This window comes from Salvelinus sp. IW2-2015, linkage group LG13 (assembly GCF_002910315.2).
Source record: "Salvelinus sp. IW2-2015 linkage group LG13, ASM291031v2, whole genome shotgun sequence".
In the NCBI taxonomy this organism is placed as follows: Eukaryota; Metazoa; Chordata; class Actinopteri; order Salmoniformes; family Salmonidae; genus Salvelinus; species Salvelinus sp. IW2-2015.
In genome coordinates this window covers 4,636,613-4,658,679 of record NC_036853.1, presented here as the reverse complement: position 1 = coordinate 4,658,679, position 22,067 = coordinate 4,636,613, and the positions used below count along the sequence as shown (strand labels likewise).

The following is a 22,067-nucleotide window of genomic DNA, read 5'->3' as shown; positions in this document are numbered from 1 at the left end:
CCCGATCAAAGGAGGACAGGATCTGTGGACAGTCTGTGTAACTGTTACTGTACTCAACCCTTGACATTATTTGCTGAATCAACTATCAAGGTCTTCAGCAGTTTTAAAATAGTCTTTTGACTGACCTGTTGGTCTAATTCAACTTCATAAACAGGCTATGATGGTAAGATATGTGTCGGTGTCCATTTCTTGTATTAGTGTGAATTAGATTCACACCAGGGCAAGAACTACCTGTCATGCTGAGAATGTTTCCAATTTGCTAGCTTCACCAGCACCTTACAGAATTGCAAAAATAAGAATTTTCCTCATCTCCTGTGTCATGGGTGCTTGATTGGACTGGTTTAGTACTTGCCCAGTTAAATAAAGGTTAAATAAAATAAAAAAGTAGGTGGACCATTTTTCTACTCTACCCAGCAGCTTTAATTGGCAAACAATTTGATCAGAATTGGTAGAGCTAAACTTCCTGTGCTGGTTGAGATGGCTCAGGCTCTCCTGCAGGGGGCGCCACTCTGAAATATTATTTTTCAGAGGAGCATCTGGTCGCGGTAGCGAGGGGTGGTGATATCTAAAGTGCTGTGGCCACCCCCTGCCTGGCTGACGGTCGCAGCTAGCGCACTGTCACGACGGAGCACATTCTGAGCAAAAGGCTCAGGTTATATTTTTGGACTGCCATGGAGACTGGCCCTTCCATATGTAGGAAGGGTGTATAGTTGTGCTCAACATGAGCCTCCCGCTCTGACAATCCGGGCCGGGACAAGCAGGCAGCAGCCGGCCGACCCCCAAGTAGCAGTCACACAGGTAAACACACTGCAATTACGATTTTATACTTGTCGAGACAGCTCGTAGTAACGTGTTTATGCTATTGACAAGGAGGGGGGAGGGGGGGGGGGGGGGGGGGGGGGAGGGGGGGGGGGGGGGGGTAGAGCTTTTACAGCCAGCCCCCAAAAGGTTGTACTCTATACTGTAGCCATTGTGGCTAAAGCTATCTGACCATAGGGATTTTGAATGTAATGTCAAAGCGTCATTAAATTGGGAAGTGGGGCTTAGAGACGGGCATGCACACTGTTGCATGTGTTTTAATATATTTAGTGTGTTGCGTTCCAGGTATCTAAACTGGATCGAGATATCATAATGCTTAAAACAATAATGGTTTATGTTCTGATACTCCTGCAAGTATATGTTAACCTATGAACTTATGAAAACACAGGGTGTTAGCATGTTAACTGTTGAAATACAAGCTTTTACTAAGTGTTTTAAGTTGAATGTTTTTTTGTTTTTCTCATTGTAAGGGGACTCCCCTGTCGGGAGTGTGTTGGTTAACTGTAAGAAGCATAACCTGGTAAGCTCAATTATGTTATATTTTTAGATCTTTACTGATTATGTGATTAACTCATAAACTAACTGCATGTGCATGTTTTTTAGGGGTTGGGAGATGGTGGACACCAAAAAGCCATTGTGATGCATGGTTTTATTGCTAGGCTATTATTACCCTTTCCTCTTTTGAACTTGCATCTTGGAGGTGCTCCAAATGCCTAACCTACAAGAGCCTTAAAAGGATGACCTCCTCTCATGTTGCAGGTCCAGTCTGTCTTACTGTTGCAGAGTGGGCCCTTTAAAACATGATCAGTGGTGGACTGCATTTGAGTTAGACTAGTAGAGGCCAAAAACATACAAACCTACATGGAAAAACCATTTAAGTGAAAGACGGAATGCTGCGAGAGAACTATAATATCCTGATTTGTAGGCCTATCACATTCCTTTAAAATCTAAATACAACTATCAAGGTTTAAACTTTTAAAGGTTTACAGTCATCAAGGTTTAAATAGATATGAGTCAAAATCTTACAATTATAGAATGTGTTTACTGTGCATAAAAAAACCTCACATCACAATGACCACTAGTGACATCACTGGGGTCAAATGCTCAATGTTCACTTTCACTCTTAGTTAATTCTTGAACCTGTAGGTTGCAGGCCAAGTGTGTCTGCCAGTCAGACCTCACAGTGTCAAAGCAAAAGTATCTAACTGCACTGTAGTTTATACAAGTTTGAAAAGGTGGATTTGCATAGGTCACTTAATTACTGCTCATGTTCAGTATACCCACAGGCACAAGTGTCAGATTGCAGTACAGTGATTGGACCCATATATGCTCTCAGGTTCTAGATGATATGCATAAGCTGCACCTTAGGTACCTTCTCATCAGTGATTTACTGTCACCGTGATGCACCCTGCCTGTACAGGACAGAACCAAGCCTTATAGAAGGGAGCAGGTGATTGGCTGCCCTCCTCTCTGCCTAAAATTAGGACAAGGAACCTTCCAGTATCAGCTGTGAGGCCTTAATTGCAGGGAGTGTTAAATTTGACTGCCCTCCTTCGCTTTCCACTTCACTTCGTCTCCAAGTTTTCCCTTTGTCCACTGCAGATAGCGTTTGTCGGGCTGCTTAAAATTGACAGATAAAAGCGCTAATAAAAAACAAACGTCATTGTATACAATACTTTATTTCATGTAAGAGAAAAAAATGAAGGTTTAATAACAAGAAAAGCAGAAATGACAATGATGGGTCTTTTAAGATTAAAATGTTACATTGGTAACATAAATAGGGTGGTGGAAAACTCCAGTGTGCAGCACTGAAAACAGAATCATGGTTAAATAGCAGGATAAAATGTTACTATGTGTGAGATAAAGAGTTATTAATACAACAGACACAATCAATGTTCTGTAACCAGGTGATTCAGTTACCGCAAAATCATTTGGCATTTCAATGCAATATTTTATGAATGCACAAAAAAAGATGACTCGCTTAAAAGCTTAGAGAATATGCCTCACCCAGTGTAGCCTAGCGTTTAAAGACATTTTACATTTTCCTGTGTTTTATACTGTATATATTTCCACACTATGAGGTTGGAGTAATACTGTGAAAATTATGATAATGCCCTTTTAGTGTAAGAGCGGTTTGAAAAGGCAGTCTGAAATTTCAGCCTGTTTTGGTGGGATGGAGTTTTGGTCTGCCTAGGTGGTAAATGAGTTAATATACCAATAAGAAAGAGTTCCAAACCTCTCTGCCATTAACAGCTCATTTTCAGTTTTCCTCTCCCACTCGGACCCCTCCCAGACAGTCCTAGCTAAATTCCTGCTTGAGATATTGCTCTTTGCTAAGAAGCTATTTATTTATTTTTGACCATTTTAATTGACAACAATCACAGTAAGGTACTTAATTGTTACCCAGAAATGATTTAATATTGATATAAAAACGGCCGCATTGTGCCTTTAACACTATATTCAGAAGATGTTTGGATAATCTTGGGGCTCAAACAACAGCCAGAAGAAAAATAAAATATAAACATGATATTACAATTAACAGGCTCAGTGATCAAACTTCCCAAACCAGAACAATTTACATGAGTTACCATTTCAAATTCAAAGCTTAGGTTTTGGTTTTATGTCACTTTCTGCATAATTTCCAACATACATGTGCGGTACATGTAAATGCATTCACCTAATGTTTGTCAATGGCATAAAATGAAGGGGGGAAAAGTAAAAGTAAGTAAAAAAACATATTCATATATACATACACATATGTGAAAGACACTTTTGACAAGTAAGCCAATACAAGTCTGAAGATTAAATTGAACTGGGGAGCTCAAAGTGAGTACACAGAACAAAACAAAGCAACAACTAACCATTGAAGAAGTTCTCAAAAGTCACCTACTGAATGCGGTAGGAAAGGTATAAACTGAATTATATTGTTTTCATAACAGGTGCTACTGCAGGATATCCTCACAGGGTTTGCTGACAAGGTGGCCAAAGTTGTTGAAGTCCATACCATCTTGAATAGAAAGTCTTTGCCACCAACATTTGTATTTCAATATTCACCATGGTATAGGTCTGAAAAAGAAAGAAAAAAGTAGTCAGATGTGTTTGTTTACCAATTATGTGTTGATGATTTTCTTGATGGTCATTGAATAGTTCAGCCACTGATCTATACCATGGGCCAAGGTGGGGGTGGAAAGCAGCTGTAAGGAGAAGTTGAATTGATTGAACACTGCCCCTCTTCCTTTAAAACAATAGGCTACTGTATCATTGATAACCAAATAAATATGCCTCACACTGTCATGTATTTTTTTCAGGGGTTAAACTGCTCATGGCTGCCAGTTATAGCAATGTCAATGAACCAGGCCTGCTTTTCCAGCAGTACCCTCCAGCTCTACTGCCCAAGCCTGGCAAGGAAAATGCTAGACTCCAGAAACTACTCAAGAAAACTGAGAAAAAAATCAAGAAAAAAGCCGCCCCTGAGACCGCAAAGACACCTGTCCCTTTCCGCTCAAGCCTCTCTCCTGTGAATGAAGCAAGCCCTGACTTGGAGCACAGTGACCACTCAACCCCTCCCAAAACTCCAGAGGCATCCTTCTACACACAGCACCCCAGATTTGCTGTCAGGCCAATCTATCGGCATGTGGCATCCCCTTACCCGCAGCAACGAGGAGCCACCTTTGGTGGAACAGCAAGGTTCGCCCCACAGCTGTATGCTGCTCCAGCCCCCACCTTCCCCCAGTATGTGGCCCCACTCTACACATTTACTCCAACACACCCGTCAGCCGTTCCAGGGCCAGCCTTGCATGAATTGGCACCCAAGACGCCTATGCAAATGTCCTCTGTGCCTGACGTGACAACGACAGCTGCTGCTCAAATTGCTCCTCCAGTCACTGCTTCAGTACCTCATCCACTCAGTGCTCCAGTTGCTCCTGTCACAGTCACTCCTGTTGCCACACAACCTACTCTGCGAATAGCCCCAGTAGTAATACACCGCAAAAGTCCAAGTCCACGTTTTAAAGCTACCGAAGCTACACTAAAAGCACCCAAACCGATGTTTGATGTCCCTCAAATTAGGGTCTATACTGCATCTATGTCCCCCCTCCATGATTATACTGGATCAAAGACATCCACTGCAGACGCATTATCTCTGAGTATAACACCCACATCAGAAATCACAAGAGCTACAACACCAACAGCTGAAATCAAAAGGAGTGCAACACCTACATCCGGGGTAAAAAGAGGTTTAACACCGACACCTGGACTCCAAAGGAGTGCAACGCCTACATCTGAAGTGAAAAGAGCTAAAACACCAACTCATGATTTTTTAACACCAAGAACTCCTTTAGGTCGCCCTAAGACACCCTCATTTCATGTGTCCCGTGCCAAAACACCTGTTTTTGAAATATCAAGAACCAACCCACTTTTATTCGCTGTATCACCCATTACTACAGAGGCACAGATATCTAACACACCAACACCTGGTACTAATGCTGCCAGTCAGTCTTTGTCTGACCCTTCAAAATCACCTTCAACTATTCTAGGTGAAAGAACTCTGAATGGGGAAGTGACGTCGAAAGAGACTCCCACAGCTAAATCACCTCCTCAGAACACTTCAAAACCAGAGGCTCCTCGACACGAAAATCCTGTAGTTGAGTCTGCCAGACCAAAGACCCCTACAGATCTATTAGGCTATCAAAGACCCAAGACTCCAACAAGTGTTGCACCCACATTTGGGTACCAAAGGCCCAAGACTCCAACAGATGTCACACCGAAATCTGCTGCACCCTCATATGGGTACCAAAGACCCAAGACTCCAACAATTGTCACACTAAAGCCTACAGCACCCACAGATGGGTACCAAAGACCCAAGACGCCAACAAAAGAAACATCAAAACCTACAGCACCCTCAGATGGGTATCCAAAGCCCAAGACTCCCACCAATGAAGGGCATAAACCTATGACTCCAACAATTGAGTATCAAAGACCACAACCACCAGCAGGGTATAAAAGACCAAAGACTCCCACAGCTGGGGTATCATCTATAGGATTTCAAAGGCCCAAGACACCAACATATGTGGATCCTAAACCAACCCATACCTATTATGGGTTGACTCCTGCTGCATATGTTGCCCATGGTGGAATCCAAAGTTTTTCACCTTTATTTGGAATATCCAGGTCTAAGACGCCGACTCAAGAGGAATCTAAATCCCCAACACAAGAGCTAGAAGCATCTAAAACACCTACCCAAGAGTTACCTGTAAAATCACATCCTTTGCCCGAGGTGTCAAACCAGGAAGTATCCTCCAAAGAACTGGAAAAAACTATTTCAAGTGAGGCCATAGTATCCACGACAGTAGTTAAGCTTCCGCTTCCAACCATTGTTGTTACACAAGCTGAAGAGGTCTCAGAAACAAGAGTATCCACAGCTGTGACCAGCAAAATATCAACTCCTGTTGCTGAAATGCCAAAGGTTAAAACTGTGGCAAATACAAGACCATGGGCTAAATCTCCAACACCAGAGGTTAAAACCCCAGTGAAGACACTAACTTATGGAGTTTACCCAAAACCCAAGACACCCACCCCAGAAACCCAACGCAAGACAATACCGCCTTTCTCAAAAACAGAATCTCCTGTGGCTAAAGCCAGTGTGGTGCAACAGAAAGAGTTGAAGGAATCAACAGAGCCTAAAATGCCAACCAAAGCAACCTCTGAGGCTAAACCAGTAGGGACAAAGCCAACCAATTCTTCTCCACTTGCAAAGAATGCATCTCCTGAGAAGCTTTTGTTGCCGGCTAAACCAAAGAATAACCAGGAAGCCAAACCTGAAACGGTGGTATCAGCTCCAACCACACCATTGACAGAGAAGAAGGAAGAGAGGAAAGACTCTTTCCCAGCAGCTGAACCTCTTCTTAAAGTGATCCAAAAGCCAAAGGGCATGATAAAGTCTAAACTCAGTGGTTGGTCACGACTCAAGAAGCACATGGTAGTGGAAGAAGAACCACCTATGTTCGCAGACTCAGATCCTAAAAAAGAAACAGCGAAGGTGACTGAGCAGGAAGGAGGTGAAGCGAAAAAGGATGAAACGGTGTCATTTAAAGACATGGTGGCAGCCGTAACGGCTGACGATCCTCCCAAGGCAGCGAAGAAGTGGGATTCTCTTCTCTTCGATATGTTCTCCACTAAAGAGAAGATTATGCAGGTAATTGAAGCCAGCAAAAGTGAGGAGGAGAGAAAAGAGCAGCCAAAGGATGCAGAGAAAGAAATCCCATCCTTCGCCCATCGTCTGCCTGTTCTCCTTTTCAGCCCAAAGTTTGATGCCAAAAGGCTGAGAGAGGCTGCGTCAAGGCCACTAACAAAAATTTCAACAGTGTTTGAGATGGGTCTCATAGGGCGTAAAAATAAAGACGAGGAACCAAAAGACTTTAACAGAACAGCTAGAGGGTTCACTTGTCCTTAAACCATGTCTCTTTGGACTGGTAAAGATTAAACTGAGAAGAACATTTTGAAAAATTATATTGTTAAATGTTTTATGTGCACTGGTGTAGAAATGGTAGTCATAATGTACAGGTCCCATGTAATAGTCTCTCGGCTTGACACAGGATACAATATTTAAGACAGTCTCATAGAGAATGTGGTCTTAACTTTATACTTGATAAATGCACCATGTTGCATTTTGAGCACTGATTGTTTTGTCGTCTGACTATGTTTCGCATTTGTGTGAATGTCTCTTTCTCTGATAATATGAAAATATTACCTTGACAATCAGAGGATAAGGGAAAATGTTTTGTTGTTTTAAAAGAATTTAGACATCTCGTGAGATTAAAATGTACAAAGATTATGTAAATCTCTTGAGTTAATTTTTTTGTCCACTGTTGAAACCTGATAGGACACTGAGATTATTTTTCAGAAGGGGTCCTGAGACTGTAGTGTAATGTACTTACTTAGGTACACCACTTACTAAAAACGATAAACTCTCAGTTATAGTACATGTGTCTTGAAATCGCAGATGAGTGTAGAGCCTATAGACTGTATTGATGCAGGTTTTGGGTATCTGAAGAAACTTGACCCTGGGGCATTTAGAGAAATGTTTCCAAAGAAGGATGAAAAGAAGAGGAGAGGATGAAAGTAGTAGTGACGTAGGACTGTGTATTTCCCAAAATGGTGCTATTTACATAAGTCTTTCAAATAGACTTTAGATATTCAGGTGATACTTTTTCTTAGAATGTTTGAGTAGCCTGCAGATGCTTATACCAGTCTCCTTCCCTTTTTTGGACTACAGGTCAGTGAGAGTGTTATTTGAGAAATAGGGTTGCTAACTCCTGTGGGGGACAAGTCAGCTCTATGAAGGATGTGTTTGACTGTTGGTGTGGGTGGATAAGAGGTCAGGGGAAGGGTTTGTGGGATATGGAAGGCAGTGACGACGGACGCTAAGACAAATGTATACAGGAAGTCCCTAAGGCCGAATCCTAACTGGAGATCCACCAATCTCCCATCGACATCAATGCAGGATTAACGTGAAAGTAAAATAGACTGAAATATCATGTTTCACACACACAGTTTTCAAATACACAGCTTTCAAACGAGGGCCCCGGAAGGTTCAAGAGCTGAGAGTGACATTTGACCTTGAGTTTCTGTAGGTTCCTCAGCTTGTTGTTGGTGCTTTACGTTTTTCTTTCATGCATGTCTATATTAAAAAGATTAAGAACATTGTCTGTTATTGACAGAGTGATGTTCAACTGCTTTGGAATCTGAGATTTTGCTGCATAAGTTTACAGTAAATGTTATTTTCTATATATTTTTGATAAAACAGAAAATAAAAAAGTTTGATTATAACATTTTTTATGTTGGTTAATGTTTGACATAGAAAGTTCATCTTGAGCTACAGAATTAAATAGAGAGAATTAATTCTGTAGTGAAGATAATGGGCAGATCAAGGGCTATTGATAGAAGTCATGCTATTTAATTGTAGCTGGTATTTTGTAGATTTAAATGTTTTATTTTTATCCGCAGGACCAGCAGAATAAAAAGGTGTTTTTTTGCCTAAGAGAATACGAGTTATTATTGGACTATTATGGTATTTACACTAATGTTTTAAAATGTATAATTGTTGTCTAAACCCAGTCATCTCACCTGCTTTTCCATTGGTGTATTCATCCATATTTTCATAATCATCATCAACAGGAATCTTCTCATATTTGCCATGAGCAGTCATCACAAATTTGTACTTTTTACCAGATGCATTGCCCTGAAAAGCATAGACTGATTTAGAACAGTGAGAATTTGCCACAGTATATTATACACTAAGTTTGAAACAGAATATTCAAATACTGTACGTTTGTATTGATGTGTGTGTGTGCATGCATGTGTGTGTGTGAGCGTGTGTGTGTGAGCACGCTCACCTTTGCCACTGCTCCTGAAATCCCAGGGGATGTTTCTCCAATGATCTCCCACATGTTCTTTTTCTGCATCACGTCACCAGCTTTTACATCCTGGGGAATAAACAGCACCAAACAGCAACTCTTCAAATGCTTTCTGGAGTTTTATATCAAATGTTTTTTGGAGCCATGCAAGATAAGCAACCTTCGTGGCTTTGGTTCTGAACCACAGGAGGTTGGTGGTACCTTAATTGGGGAGAACGGGCTCATGGTAATGGCTGGAGCATACGTCAAACACATGGTTAATTGCCACTCCATTCGAGCCATTGTTATGAGCCGTCAGCAGCCCCCACTGTTCTGAACCTCCACAATAGAACTCTACGCCCCCCTAGATGGCAGCCTTGAATAAGGCACACATCACTGATTCTCTGCATGCCTGGTGCACAGCTGTACTACAAACACTTACATGTAGAACAGTTCAGAAGGAAAATGGGAGGAAAGGGAAGTGAAGACAGTTGAAATAACACAAATGAGGAATGAAAGTAAAGGAAGTAGATACACAGATGCTATATTTTGATGAAGATGATTCAGTCTCTCTAAAGGGGATGAGACACCCCGTGTGACTTCTTACTACATTGTTGAACCAGAAGCCACTTCTGTGAAGGCGATGCCAGTGCTAGAGAATAGTGACGGAGAAGAGGTTGGCGGTAATGTATGAAACTGGTGAAATGCAGAGCCACATACAATAAATGTATACCCATATACACTATATACTGTACACGACTGTTCTGAGCGAGACTTACAGCTGGTCTTGAGGGGGAGCTCCTGTTGGTGCCATCTGGGTTCCCCTTCACCCACTGGGTGATCATGTCCGCCACGCCCACCTTCAGACTCTCAGCATCCTGCTGGCACACACACGCACACATATTTCCACTCAGGCGCTCAACAAGACAGTTCCATTCCTTAGGCATTCCTTATTTTCTTGTGACAGACTGTTACAGATAACAGCACAGACACAAGATTTGGGTACAGAGATTAGGCAGCTCTATTTTCATCCATAAGCGTGACTCCCAGGTTATACACCATTAGGCTACAGATGTAGGATCTTAATTTGATCATCCTGTTGCATGGGAACTTTCCAGGAAATGTTTAACTTGCAGTGTATTTGAGGTTTAAAAAGGTTTTTGAAGTTTGTAATTTCGAAAAATGTATCAGCCCCTACAATAATGCCCATTAATTATAATCCACATAATAATTCACATTTCCTGTTGCTGCAGGATTATTTTCCTGCTGTAACAAACTGGCTCAAATTAAGATCCTACATCTGTAGTTACTCTCCATTGTCCTCTCTCAACTTCTTTCAAACTAGCCTGTCTGGTCCATCAGCCTTTAGGTTTGTTTTCTTTAGGGATACTCCTGCGGTGAAAGCCGTTAGCAGGTTAGCAGCTACTGCTACAGATGTAGGATCTTAATTTGATCGCCCTGTTGCAGGATAACGTTCCAGCAATGCAGGAAATGTAAAATGTGTAGTATATTTGAGGTTTAAAAAGGCTTCTGAAGTTTGTAATTTCTACTTTGACATTTCAGACTTGATTTTCCCTTATGAAAAAATGTATCAGCCCCTACAATAATGTCCATTAATTTTAATCGACATAATAACTCACATTTCCTGTTGCTGCAATTTTTTTTCCTGCTGTAGCAACCTGGCTCAAATTAGGATCCTACATCTGTACATGCTATGGAATACCCGGGATGGGGGGGAAACCACACATTTGTGGTAGAGTTAAAGTAAACAACAGCCATAAGGGCCTCAGATCTATACCGCCGTGGCTCACATGCTGTTTGTTATTCCTCTCGCCCCGGGGTCAAGCTGCCATGCCTTTCTGGTTATTTCAAAGAACCCTGGCCTGCACACGATGAATGGGATAGAGTAATTAAAAACATCGGGGAGAGAGGGGGCTGTGACAAAGGTGTGAGATCACAACCATACAATAGCATGGAGAGTAGCATTGGGACAGATATAATTAGACATCTGCACAATGTGTAAATGTCTTTTGAAAGAGCGAGGTAGATTTCTGTGTCTCTAGTCTACAGTACAACTCCAGGCAGCTACTGAATGTAAAGAGCATTCACATTTTGTATCCGTAAGGTTCTATTTATGTTGTTGGGTGTATAATGTTCAGTCGTTGGCGATGGTGCGAAATGATTTAGACTTCTTTGACTTTATTCATTCATGTGTATGTAACGTTATGGGGGTGTTTCCTTGCCTTGGGTGGTGTGCCTTTGGCCAGGCTCTGGTTCCAGGCCTCTCCAGCCTCAAACAAGTTCTTCTTGGAGGACACTGGCTCAGGCGACATGGGGATGTCCGTTAGGCCCTGTTTGGTTGCCTTGACCTCCTGGGAGTACTACACAACAGAACGATACAATATACTTTATTGACCATTTGCATATATCAGAATTCCAGATCAAAAAGCATATTTATTAAGCTTGTTCACTTAAAAAGTCTAAAAGAAATGTAAGTTAATGTCTAGATGCTTTTTATAGCGGATATCAAGTTTATAAATTGCTTGGCTGGGCTGATGAGACAGTGGATTGCACAGTCAGATGAAACAGAGTAAATAGGCATTTTAACGTCATGGAGTTAGCCGGTGGTAACTTGTGGAATAGACACCGGCTGGAACGCGGTTTTAACCAATCAGTATTCAGGATTAGACCCACCCTATTGCATAAAGAACAGCATAACACAGTTAGACACAATGAGTAACAAAGTCTAGAAACAAAGTAAACATGGCATGCTAGTGATCTGATGATGCAATAGGGACTTCATGGGAGAGCAGTAGGAGGGCCTCACACACACAACTACTCCCATGTACTTATAGTATGACTCAGGCACCACTCAGGAGATGAGAAAGCAAGCTCAGCCTAGCCTCAAATGCCCATCAATCCTCTCCCAAATTATAGAGTAGACAGGTGGTTTGACGGACTGGGCCTGACTAAGGCCACGTCACTGACTTTGATATGTGAACACTGATACCGACAGGTTTCCATACAATTGTTGACCGATTTTCACACAAATATTCTAAAATCCCACCAGCGGGGTGTATCTATCAAACTGACGTTGCAGATAAAAGTCTGTGCGTGATGACATAGTGCACATACAAATATTTTTTTGCAGTTTAATTCCCGTGTACCGAATAAAACATACAAGTCAAATGGGTTTCCATCGCATTTTCAACTCTACTGATGGTTTTGTCGGTAGAAAATATTGAATTATGTAGCAAATGTGCCCACTCTGGTCTACAGTGCAGGTATAGCCTCCAGTCAATCATTGATCATCATGTCCCCAGAATAAGACCCTTGATATTTATTGGAGAGGAGCATCAAGCTCATCACTGTGCACTTTCATGACTGTGAAGTTCATCTGACTCTACAGTAGCCCCAAAAAACTGCATGCTTTCCCAACGAGTCAGAGTGGGACGACCACAAAACATATCATCGCGTGACTCCAAGTTTACTTCGATATGATTATTATATCAATATTTGCGCATAAAGGCATTTCCACCGCCATTTCTCGCATAATTAATTTTACAGACACAAAAAGATCCCACCTTATCTAGCGTATTTTGTTTTGTTAACATTTGGAAAGTTTGCAGACAAATTTGCTGTGTCCGTCAGGTCTGTCGTGATATGTTTTATCCGACATGTACTTTACTCGCATAAAAAGGTTGGATGGAAACCTGGTTACTAAGGTTGATATGAGTCTGAGGCTGAGGTATAATATAATTATGTATGTGTGAGACTGACACAGTGTGTCACCTATAGAGAGGCAGAAAAGGTGGAAGAGAAGTCTGGCTGAATAGTCACCAGATGAAAGCCTTCATCACAGCCCCTACCAATGGGGCCTCTGTCTGTCGGGACGGAGTGAGGGGCAGAAACAAGGTGGGAGCTAACCTCGATGGCGGTGGTGTATTGCTCCAGCCTGTCATCGATCTTGGCGAGGAGAACAGGGGGCTGTGTCTTCTTGAAGCTGTTGCTGTATCCAAAATAAAGACGCTCAGTCAGAGGAGAGTGAAATACAACACAGGAGGACAAATGGTTGGGGGAAGAAAAACAATAACGTTTTACTATCTCATTTGAATCTGCACTGCAATTAGACAGGGGATGGGATTGCATTGCCTCTTGCAGGGACTTCTGTCAACACTGTCTATCAGGCCCAATATGAGGCTTATTCAGTGGGACCCTGTGTGAAGGACCCCCCCGCCCCCCCCACACACACACACACACACACACACACACACACACACACACACACACACACAACACACACACACACACACACACACACACACACACACACACAACACACAGCCAGCCAGCCAGCCAGCCAGCCAGCCAGCCAGCCAGCCAGCCAGCCAGCTGCCTAAAACCCACTACACAGAGCTAAAGTCAGACATATACGCTAATAACAAAAACAAACCAAGTGGGTCCATCTGAAAATGATGAGCTTATTCCCTGCATTTCAAAATGGCTCCCAAAGCTATTTATATTAGTAAGAGAACTCCCACGAAAGGCATGAGCCATTAGCCTGATAGGGCTGGCTAGTTTGAAAATTAAATAGCTTCTTGAGGCATGGCAGGATTGTTTTAACATGATAAACGGCCCACAAATCTTTATTTGGAGGGTCTTTTGCTCTGCAAAGACGTTCAAATTGGCTTGGCTAAATGATGTCATGCTTTCTAACTGCATGAGAGAAGGCTGTTATAAGTAAAGGGGCGAAGGAAGCCGTCTGTCTGTCACCCATAACTTCTTCTCCAGAATGCTTTGATTTGGTCTAATAGTGTTTTTACACACATCAACACGGGTGCGTAACACCCACATCAAAGAACTGTCACTAGTGATGTCACTGAACTCTCCCCCCGTCCTAGACATGATGTCACACTCAATTCTTCAGATCTCAAACCTGCACCTGGATGATAAAGTCGTTATTACGCCCTGTTTTCATTCACACTCTCCATATTCATTTCACCCGGACCTGGCCTCTACTACTCCAACTGCTCAGAGCTTTTTACCACTGATAACTGACTACTGTGGTCAGACTGCATGGAGCCGCATCGCAGTCCCACAATCCAGAGCTATAGCTCACCAGCCATCAGAGAGAACCCAGCCAGCCCAGGCTCCAGCCCCCACATCTGGTCAGAGTTAACCAAGCCATATATCACACAGGTTGACAAAGGTGATGCACTGAGAGAGGTTTAGAGGTCACCACTGGCCCTCTTTTTCTATGTTTACTTTTACACACCAGCCATTTAGCCGGCATAACTGCTGTTCTGCCATAGATAGCACCTCTCCATCCAGGCTTCCTCAGGGGGACCCAGTGGGACTTTGGTAAACTTCTAGTTGCAACCAAGATTTAGAAAGAAACTATGTGAGAGTACAATTTAAACAACATAGGGTGTGGAATTTGTTTGTTTGCTTTGAGATATTCATTGTGAAAATGTCTCACCTTTTCTTTAGGGATCGGTTCAAGGATTCCGTTCTCTCTGTGATCTGAAAAATATGAAGAGGATGTTGAAGGGGATTGTTTTGGAATTAGAATAGAACAGTGAAGTGTTCCATGACTTCTAGAATTGTCAGACGGGATTCTCATGATCAATGTGATGTTAATCCCAGCCCTGGATTTAGCCTGACGCAGTAGAGATCTCTTCCAAGTCAAACAGAGCAATGTTCTACTGGTCTTTATCAACCGTCTCCATCTGCCTGTATCTGTCCATTTATATTACCAGAGAGAGATTCAAGCTAACTCTGCCTTAATCCAAGGTTTACTGCAGGCATAGTTATAATGAAATCAGGGTGTGGGAAGGCTTCCAAAACCCATTCCTTACCTTGAATCTGTGTATTTACTGCATTACAGACTGAATCATAGTAAAGAAAATGTGTTTGGGATTACAAGTCTTAGGTTAATCATTAATCAAAACACTAATATTTGTATGAGAGGGGTTCTAGTTTGAGGCAGGGTCATAATGTCCTGTCCTCTACCCTTGCTTGCCAAAGAGGTCATACTTCAAAGGATCCAGCACCAAGCTCTGGTTCCTCCCACACAGAAGGATCCCTTATGTTACTGTTCACTGTTCAGCCCTGAACCTGAATCAAATAGCACAGCATGTCGACCCCAACTCACAGAGCATGTATTTTCACCTGTCAAACTCTATTCATTCTCTCTCTAAAATTACACACATGGTCAGAGGGAATCTCATGACAGCACTAAGGACCAAGGCCCAAGGACACCACCACAGCAACCCCGTCACCACATAGCCCTGTACAGTCGGGTTAGAAAGTGAAAATAAGAGATAGTGGATGGAAAAGTAATATTAAAGAGATAGTGGATGGAAACATAATATTAAAGAGATAGTGGATGGAAACATAATATTATTAGTAGCTGAACTTGTTGCCTGTCAAGGAGACAATAAGGCGACTGAATGCTACATGCAGCGAGTGCATTTATGACAGATGAGAGATACATGATATATGCATCTGGTTGTAAAAATGTAATTAGCTATCTCAATGATCTGACTGATATATTAAAGTCAGAGTTGAGCCAGGCTCATAAAGCAAGCTCATAGGGTTGGGGTGTTAGAAATGACATCCAGCTCTAAAAGGTTATCTAGGGTCCTTACTGGAATCTCCTGGCAGAACACAAAGCCAGTAAATGTGATTAGGCTACATATCCTAATGAGATCTGAGTGGATTATAAATCCTGTGGAATGTATCTGACAGGCAACAAGTCTAATGAAATGATACAAGAAGCAGGAGTACAGTACAATACTCAACACTTCACAACATGCCATGCAGTGTAAATGCTAAAATCCAAACAAATGAACCCATGGAAACTATTATTTAAAAAATAATAATTTATCCTTTATTTAACTAGGCAAGTCAGTTAAGAACAAATTCTTATTTACAATGACAGCCTACCGGGGAACAGTGAGTTAACTGGCTTGTTCAGGGGCAGAACGACAGATTTTTACCTTGTCAGCTCGGGGATTCAATCTAACCCCTAGGCTACCTGCCTCCAGTATATCTGTATCTGTATACAGAATATCTGTATATAAACTAAGTGAATGACTTACTACCCTAATTTTTACAGAGCAAGGTGGAAGGAGTTAAGGACAGTAACACAGAACAGTGTAAACACAGGCTGTCACAGCGACCGTTTGGCCTTGGGCTGAAAAACTGTGACATAGTATGGTCTCTGCCTTTTTCATTCACTGGAATGAAGGTACGTAGAGACATGCTGTCAGAGCAAATTAACATCACACAGACAGAGACCTGGTGGTATTGACACAAAACAGTGAATACTGATCGACTTCAAAGCTGCACATGTCTCACACACACACACACACAAACGCACACACAGAACGCAAACCCATATGTAAATGTGTGTGACCTGATCACACTACAAGCATTGTGGTGGAGACTGTGGCAAATTCTGACATTTAAAACACACACATGCAACTTACAGGCTTAAAACTGAACACAACGGCTGTAAAGATGGTATAAAGTCACATTTTAGTCTTTTTGAACAATTTATTTTGGGGGAAAAATACTGAAAACAAAGGTTTCATTATCATATCATAAGAACAGTACTTGTCATATATGACCATGGGCAATGACGACAAACCGTGGCTACATAGACAGAGGAAACAGACAAGTTAGCTACCTTGTAGATGGAGCCTTTGGGACTGAGCGGGCTAAACATCTCATCTCCGTCCACGCTGGAGGTACTGAGGCTCTTCATCCGCTCTGCTGCCTCCATCCTCCTCCTCTCTATGTCCTCCTTCATCCTCCTCTTCTCCTCCTGTACATGAAGACACAATGGTTCAGTATTGCCCAAGAAGAGAAGACAATTGTCTACACTTAGTTAAAAGGGTTCCAAAAGGGTTTCTTCGGGCTGTCCACATAGGAGAAAATTGTTTGGTTCCAGGTAGAACCCTTTATGGTTTCAGGTACCCCTTTTGTGTTCAGTGTAGAACCTTCTGTGGAAAGGTTTCCCAATAGAACCTGAAAGGGTTTTACCTGGAACTAAAAGGGTTCTACAAGGAACCAATCAGGGTTATTCAAAAGGTTATCCTACGGGGACAGCCTGAAAACCCTTTTAGGTTCTAGATAGCACCTTTTTTTCTAAGAGTGTACTACATGTGATAATAGCTACATTATAATGTATAATAGACTCCTGTTGGAAAGCTTATAAGGCAAAGGGGTGGCTCATTTAGTGAGTGCTACATTCAGCAGCTGCATATCTTATGACCGTAGGCTTTACAATTTATTTTTATAATTTATTTTTAATCCCAGCCCCCATCCCCGCAGGAGGCCTTTTGCCTTTTGGTAGGCCATTGTAAATAAGAATTTGTTCTTAACTGACTTGCCTATAGTTAAATAAAGGTTCAATAAAAAATAACACATATAATAATAATAGCTGCTTAGCTGATTTAAAGCTCATTTTGCATGTGTGATGTATGTGTTTAACATAGTGATGGGTCATTTGTGAATGAACAACTCTTTTTAAACAGATCTTTTTGGTGGACGTCAGAGATTAAAATCGGTGAAAGAGCCAGACAACGATTATCTGCAGATAACTTGTAAAAAATATTCCCTGAAGGACATTCTCACTACAGGAACAATAGATAGTGGGAGAGCACCTCATTCAGGTCCATGCACATTTTTGCAGTGCTTTAAAAAATGATTGTAATTTTATTGGCAGGCGATCTAATAATTTGGTCAGGTAAAAATTAATTTGAACTCACATTTCACGATCGGACATAATGGTAGGCAGATATCACGGTTTACATTCACAATTTCCTACTTTTTCATGCTTCTAAGTACATTTTTAAGCACTACTGAACAAAGAGCCATTTGGGAGCTAAATGAAGGGCTCAATGAAAAGACTCGGAATGCCCATCACCATGTAATCTATTTCTGTGTGTGTATCTTAATCTTCATAATATGTCTACAAAGTACTTGACCATCACCTCCTCCTTGGCTAGACGCTGTTGCTCCTCCTCTCTGCTCCTGCGCTCCTCCTCCTTCCTGACCTGGCGTCTCTCCTCCCTCCTCCTCTTCAGCTCCTCTAGCTCCTGCTCGGCCTCAACCTGCTTGTGTTTGAGCTGCTCAAGCTCCTGGTTTTCCTTCTCCGCATGGCTCCGTCGGATCTTCTCCAGCTTGGCCTCTGTTTCCAAGATGGCCTCCTCCTCAGCCTCTGCCGCTGCCATTTGTACCACAGCCCTGGGAGAGATGGAGGGAGAGATGGAGGATGACTGCATGGAGGAACAAAGGTGGATATATAAAGGAGGAGGATTTGAAGAGATGTCTCCGTCTCCTAATAGTTTTCACCATCCTGATGGTTTAGAATATGAAACATTTCGGAGTTACAATGTGAATTGCGATGTGATTTGCTTGCCATGTAACTGAATTTGGAAGCAGGTCTGGTGAGACATATCCATATACCATAATACGCTATTATTTACCTGGGAGCACTTAATTTGGTTTTGACCATGTATGATGTCACTTTCTCCCCAGCTGTGTCTCCGTTGACGTTGCCATGCTTTGCCTCTGTATGCAGGACGACTTTGGATGTGTACGAGACCTTCACCTCTTTGCTCTTCTCTTTCACCTGGTGTTGCAAAAAACATTTAACCTCTCCAAAGTTGACTACTTCAACGACATACATTTTTGAATAATCATATTCAGAATTTACATTTTCTTAATTATTCACATATTTGCCTATAATATATATATTTTTTTTTTGAATCAGTAATGTTAAAGAGTACCTTCTCCCCAGCATCAGGTCTTTGGTTCTCCTCTCTCTTCTTCAGCACTCTTATCTGCTCCTGCCTCTGTTTCTCTGCCTCCTCTTCTCTTTCCCTCTCTTCTCTAACCACCTTCTCCTCTCGCTCCCTCCCTTTCCTCTCACTTTCCTTTCTTCCCCACTTCTTCTCCTCTTCATCCTCCACTTCTGCCTTGTGTCTCTGCTGGCGAGAGGTGGATGTGGTGGGGGTGGCTGAGCCAGAGAGGGTATGTGGTGTGGGGGGCTTTGCGGCACCGTTCAGGGGCCTCTGGTCCTGCTCCACTGTGGCCTGACTGAGCTCCTCCATGCGCTGGGCCTGCTGCCTGCGTCTCTCCAGCCGCTGGGTCCAGTCACTGAAGCCCTCGTCCTCCTCCATAGAGGGAGAGCTGCTGCTGGGCTTCAGATCCCTCTCATACCTGGGACACAAAGAGGAGCATGGAGAGATAGAACAGGTTAGGTCACCATTCAGATGAGCATCATGAGCTAATCTTGGTTGAGTTTCCAAAACCTTTGTAGCACTAAGATCGTCTTAAGTCCATTGTTAGGCAATGGACGAAATGGGATCTTAGTACTACCAATGTTTTGGAAACTCACCGCTAGTCTGAGAGGGAAGTAGACTTTGTTAGCTTCAGTTTATAACATGAAAGAACTATAGGGGTATGTGAATGCAAGGATTGCTTAACCAAGGGGTTCCCAAACTTTTTTCACTCGGGGACCCCCTTCCAGCATTGGGAAACATCCCGCGCCACCACTCTGCGCGTGCGCACGCACCACGTCTATTTCTATGGGCACAGGCACTGTTCATGACACAAACTGTTCACACCCCGCTTGTTGGTGGAGAGAATATGTTGCAGGTTTAAAGTTTATTTCCTGCAATTCTACACATTTTGTCATGGGGTCCAAAGAACATTTTGCCATTTTAAGCAAATTTTCTTGCAATTCTATACATTTTGCCATGTCTAATGTGTATTCATGTGATATTTGAGTGACAAAACAATTACAACAATATGGGCTAAAAACCTTAATAAAAAAACATGAGCTGACATAGACTAGTAGATCTGGACAATTCTGACAAGTTATAAATAGCTCTCTAAGGTACAGTTGAAGTCAAAAGTTTACATACACCTTAGCCAAATCCATTAAACTTTTTAGGGATAGGGGGCAGCATTTTCACTTTGGATGAATAGTGTGCCCAAAGTGAACTGCCTCCTACTCTGTCCCAGATGCTAATATATGCATATTATTATTACTATTGGATATAAAACACTCTGAAGTTTCAAAAACTGTTTGAATGATGTCTGTGAGTATAACAGAACTCATATGGCAGGCAAAACCTGAGAAAAAATCCAAACAGGAAGTGAGAATTCTGAGGCTGGTTGATTTTCAACTCATCGCCTATTACAATCCCAGTGGGATATGGATCTGTTTGCACTTCCTACGCCTTCCACTAGATGTCAACAGTCTGTAGAACATTGAATGAAGCTTCTACTGTGATGTTGAGCCGGATGGGAGCTGTTTGAGTCAGTGGTCTGGCAGAGTGCCAGGTCCTGGTCATGCGCCCTCCTACTCTGTCCCAGATGCTAATATATGCATATTATTATTACTATAGGATATAAAACACTCTGACGTTTCTAAAACTGTTTGAATGATGTCTGTGAGTATAACAGAACTCATATGGCAGGCAAAAACCTGAGAAAAAATCCAAACAGGAAGTAAGAATTCTGAGGCTGGTCGATTTTCAACTCATCGCCTATTGAAATCCCAGTGGGATATGGATCTGTTTGCACTTCCTACGCCTTCCACTAGATGTCAACAGTCTGTAGAACGTTGAATGAAGCTTCTACTGTAATGTTGAGCCGGATGGGAGCTGTTTGAGTCAGTGGTCTGGCAGAGTGCCAGGTCCTGGTCATGCGCATTCCACATGATATCGACTTGCGTTCCATTACTTCTATAGACACAAAAGAATTCTCCGGTTAGAACGTTATTGAATATTTATGATAACAACATCCTAAAGATTGATTCTATACTTAGTTTGACACGTTTATTCGACCAGTAATATACAGTGGGGAGAACAAGTATTTGATACACTGCCGATTTTGCAGGTTTTCCTACCTACAAAGCATGTAGAGGTCTGTAATTTTTATCATAGGTACAYTTCAACTKTGAGARACGGAATCTAAAACAAAAATCCAGAAAATCACATTGTATGATTTTTAAGTAAATAATTTGCATTTTATTGCATGACATAAGTATTTGATACATCAGAAAAGCAGAACTTAATTTTTGGTACAGAAACCTTTGTTTGCAAATACTAACTGTCACCAATGGGTCACATTACTGTACCATGTCCCACATTACTGTCTACACCCCCATGGTCCCACATTACTGTCTACCATGTCCCCACATTAACTGTCTACAATGGTCCCCACATTACTGTCTACTATGGTCCCCACATTACTGCCTAGCATGGTCCCACATATTACTGTCTACCATGGTCCCAGATTTACTGCTAGCAGTCACAGATTACTTTCTACCTGGTCCACACGTTACTAGTCTACCATGGTCCCCACATTACTGCCTAGCATGGTCCCAGATTACTGTCTACCATGGTCCCCAATTACTGTCTACCATGGTCCCCCACATTATGCCTAAGCATGGTCCACAGATTACTTTCTACCATGGTCCCCACATTACTGCTACCATGGTCCCAGATTACTGTCTACCATGGTCCCCGACATTACTGTTACCATGTCCTCACAATACTGTCTACCATGGTCCCCACATTAGCTCCACCTCCTTCCCTGCAGTAAGTCACCGCTCTTAACCTGTCTAGCCCCAGCCGTTCCGCTAGCGGAACCTCACATTCTTGAAAAGGCAGGCGGAAATTCAAAAAATATTTTTGAAAATATTAACTTTCACACATTAAAAGTCCAATACAGCAAATGAAAGATAACATTTGTGAATCCATCCACATGGTCCGATAAAAATGTTTTACAGCGAAAACACCACATATATTTATGTAGCTCACCACCAAATAC

General features: G+C 42.2%; 2 protein-coding genes across 4 annotated transcripts in view; one reads left to right on the top strand and one right to left on the bottom strand.

The window, feature by feature from the left end:
• Positions 1 to 555: 555 nt before the first annotated feature.
• On the top strand, positions 556 to 7,651 carry prr33 (proline rich 33). 2 transcript variants are annotated; one of them, XM_070446073.1, is made up of 3 exons: positions 556 to 798; positions 1,290 to 1,340; positions 4,128 to 7,651. In XM_070446073.1, the coding sequence occupies exon 3, from the start codon at positions 4,142 to 4,144 to the stop codon at positions 7,268 to 7,270; it is 3,129 nt and encodes a 1,042-aa protein (XP_070302174.1). In that variant the 5' UTR covers positions 556 to 798; positions 1,290 to 1,340; positions 4,128 to 4,141; the 3' UTR covers positions 7,271 to 7,651. The 2 variants fall into 2 exon arrangements, with proteins under 2 accessions (XP_070302174.1, XP_023854591.1); XM_023998823.2 differs by lacking the exon at positions 1,290 to 1,340.
• The window catches only part of LOC111972002 (non-muscle caldesmon), a 43,663-nt gene continuing 24,078 nt past the window's right edge, over positions 2,483 to 22,067 (bottom strand). Inside the window, exons 3-13 of one of the 2 annotated variants that reach the window (XM_023998824.3) lie at positions 19,013 to 19,445; positions 18,710 to 18,855; positions 18,215 to 18,467; positions 16,906 to 17,043; positions 14,692 to 14,735; positions 13,140 to 13,221; positions 11,456 to 11,593; positions 9,992 to 10,093; positions 9,213 to 9,302; positions 8,944 to 9,058; positions 2,483 to 3,885 (exon numbers count right to left, since the gene is read on the bottom strand). In XM_023998824.3, the coding sequence (XP_023854592.1) occupies positions 3,863 to 3,885; positions 8,944 to 9,058; positions 9,213 to 9,302; positions 9,992 to 10,093; positions 11,456 to 11,593; positions 13,140 to 13,221; positions 14,692 to 14,735; positions 16,906 to 17,043; positions 18,215 to 18,467; positions 18,710 to 18,855; positions 19,013 to 19,445 (1,564 nt within the window). In that variant the 3' untranslated portion in view covers positions 2,483 to 3,862. The remainder of the gene's footprint in view (positions 3,886 to 8,943; positions 9,059 to 9,212; positions 9,303 to 9,991; positions 10,094 to 11,455; positions 11,594 to 13,139; positions 13,222 to 14,691; positions 14,736 to 16,905; positions 17,044 to 18,214; positions 18,468 to 18,709; positions 18,856 to 19,012; positions 19,446 to 22,067) is intronic. The other variant, XM_023998825.3, reaches the window with a different exon arrangement.

Bases quoted from the DNA above. Each gene is read 5' to 3' on its own strand.
- prr33 (XM_023998823.2), top strand. From the start codon at position 4,142: ATGGCTGCCAGTTATAGCAATGTCAATGAACCAGGCCTGCTTTTCCAG.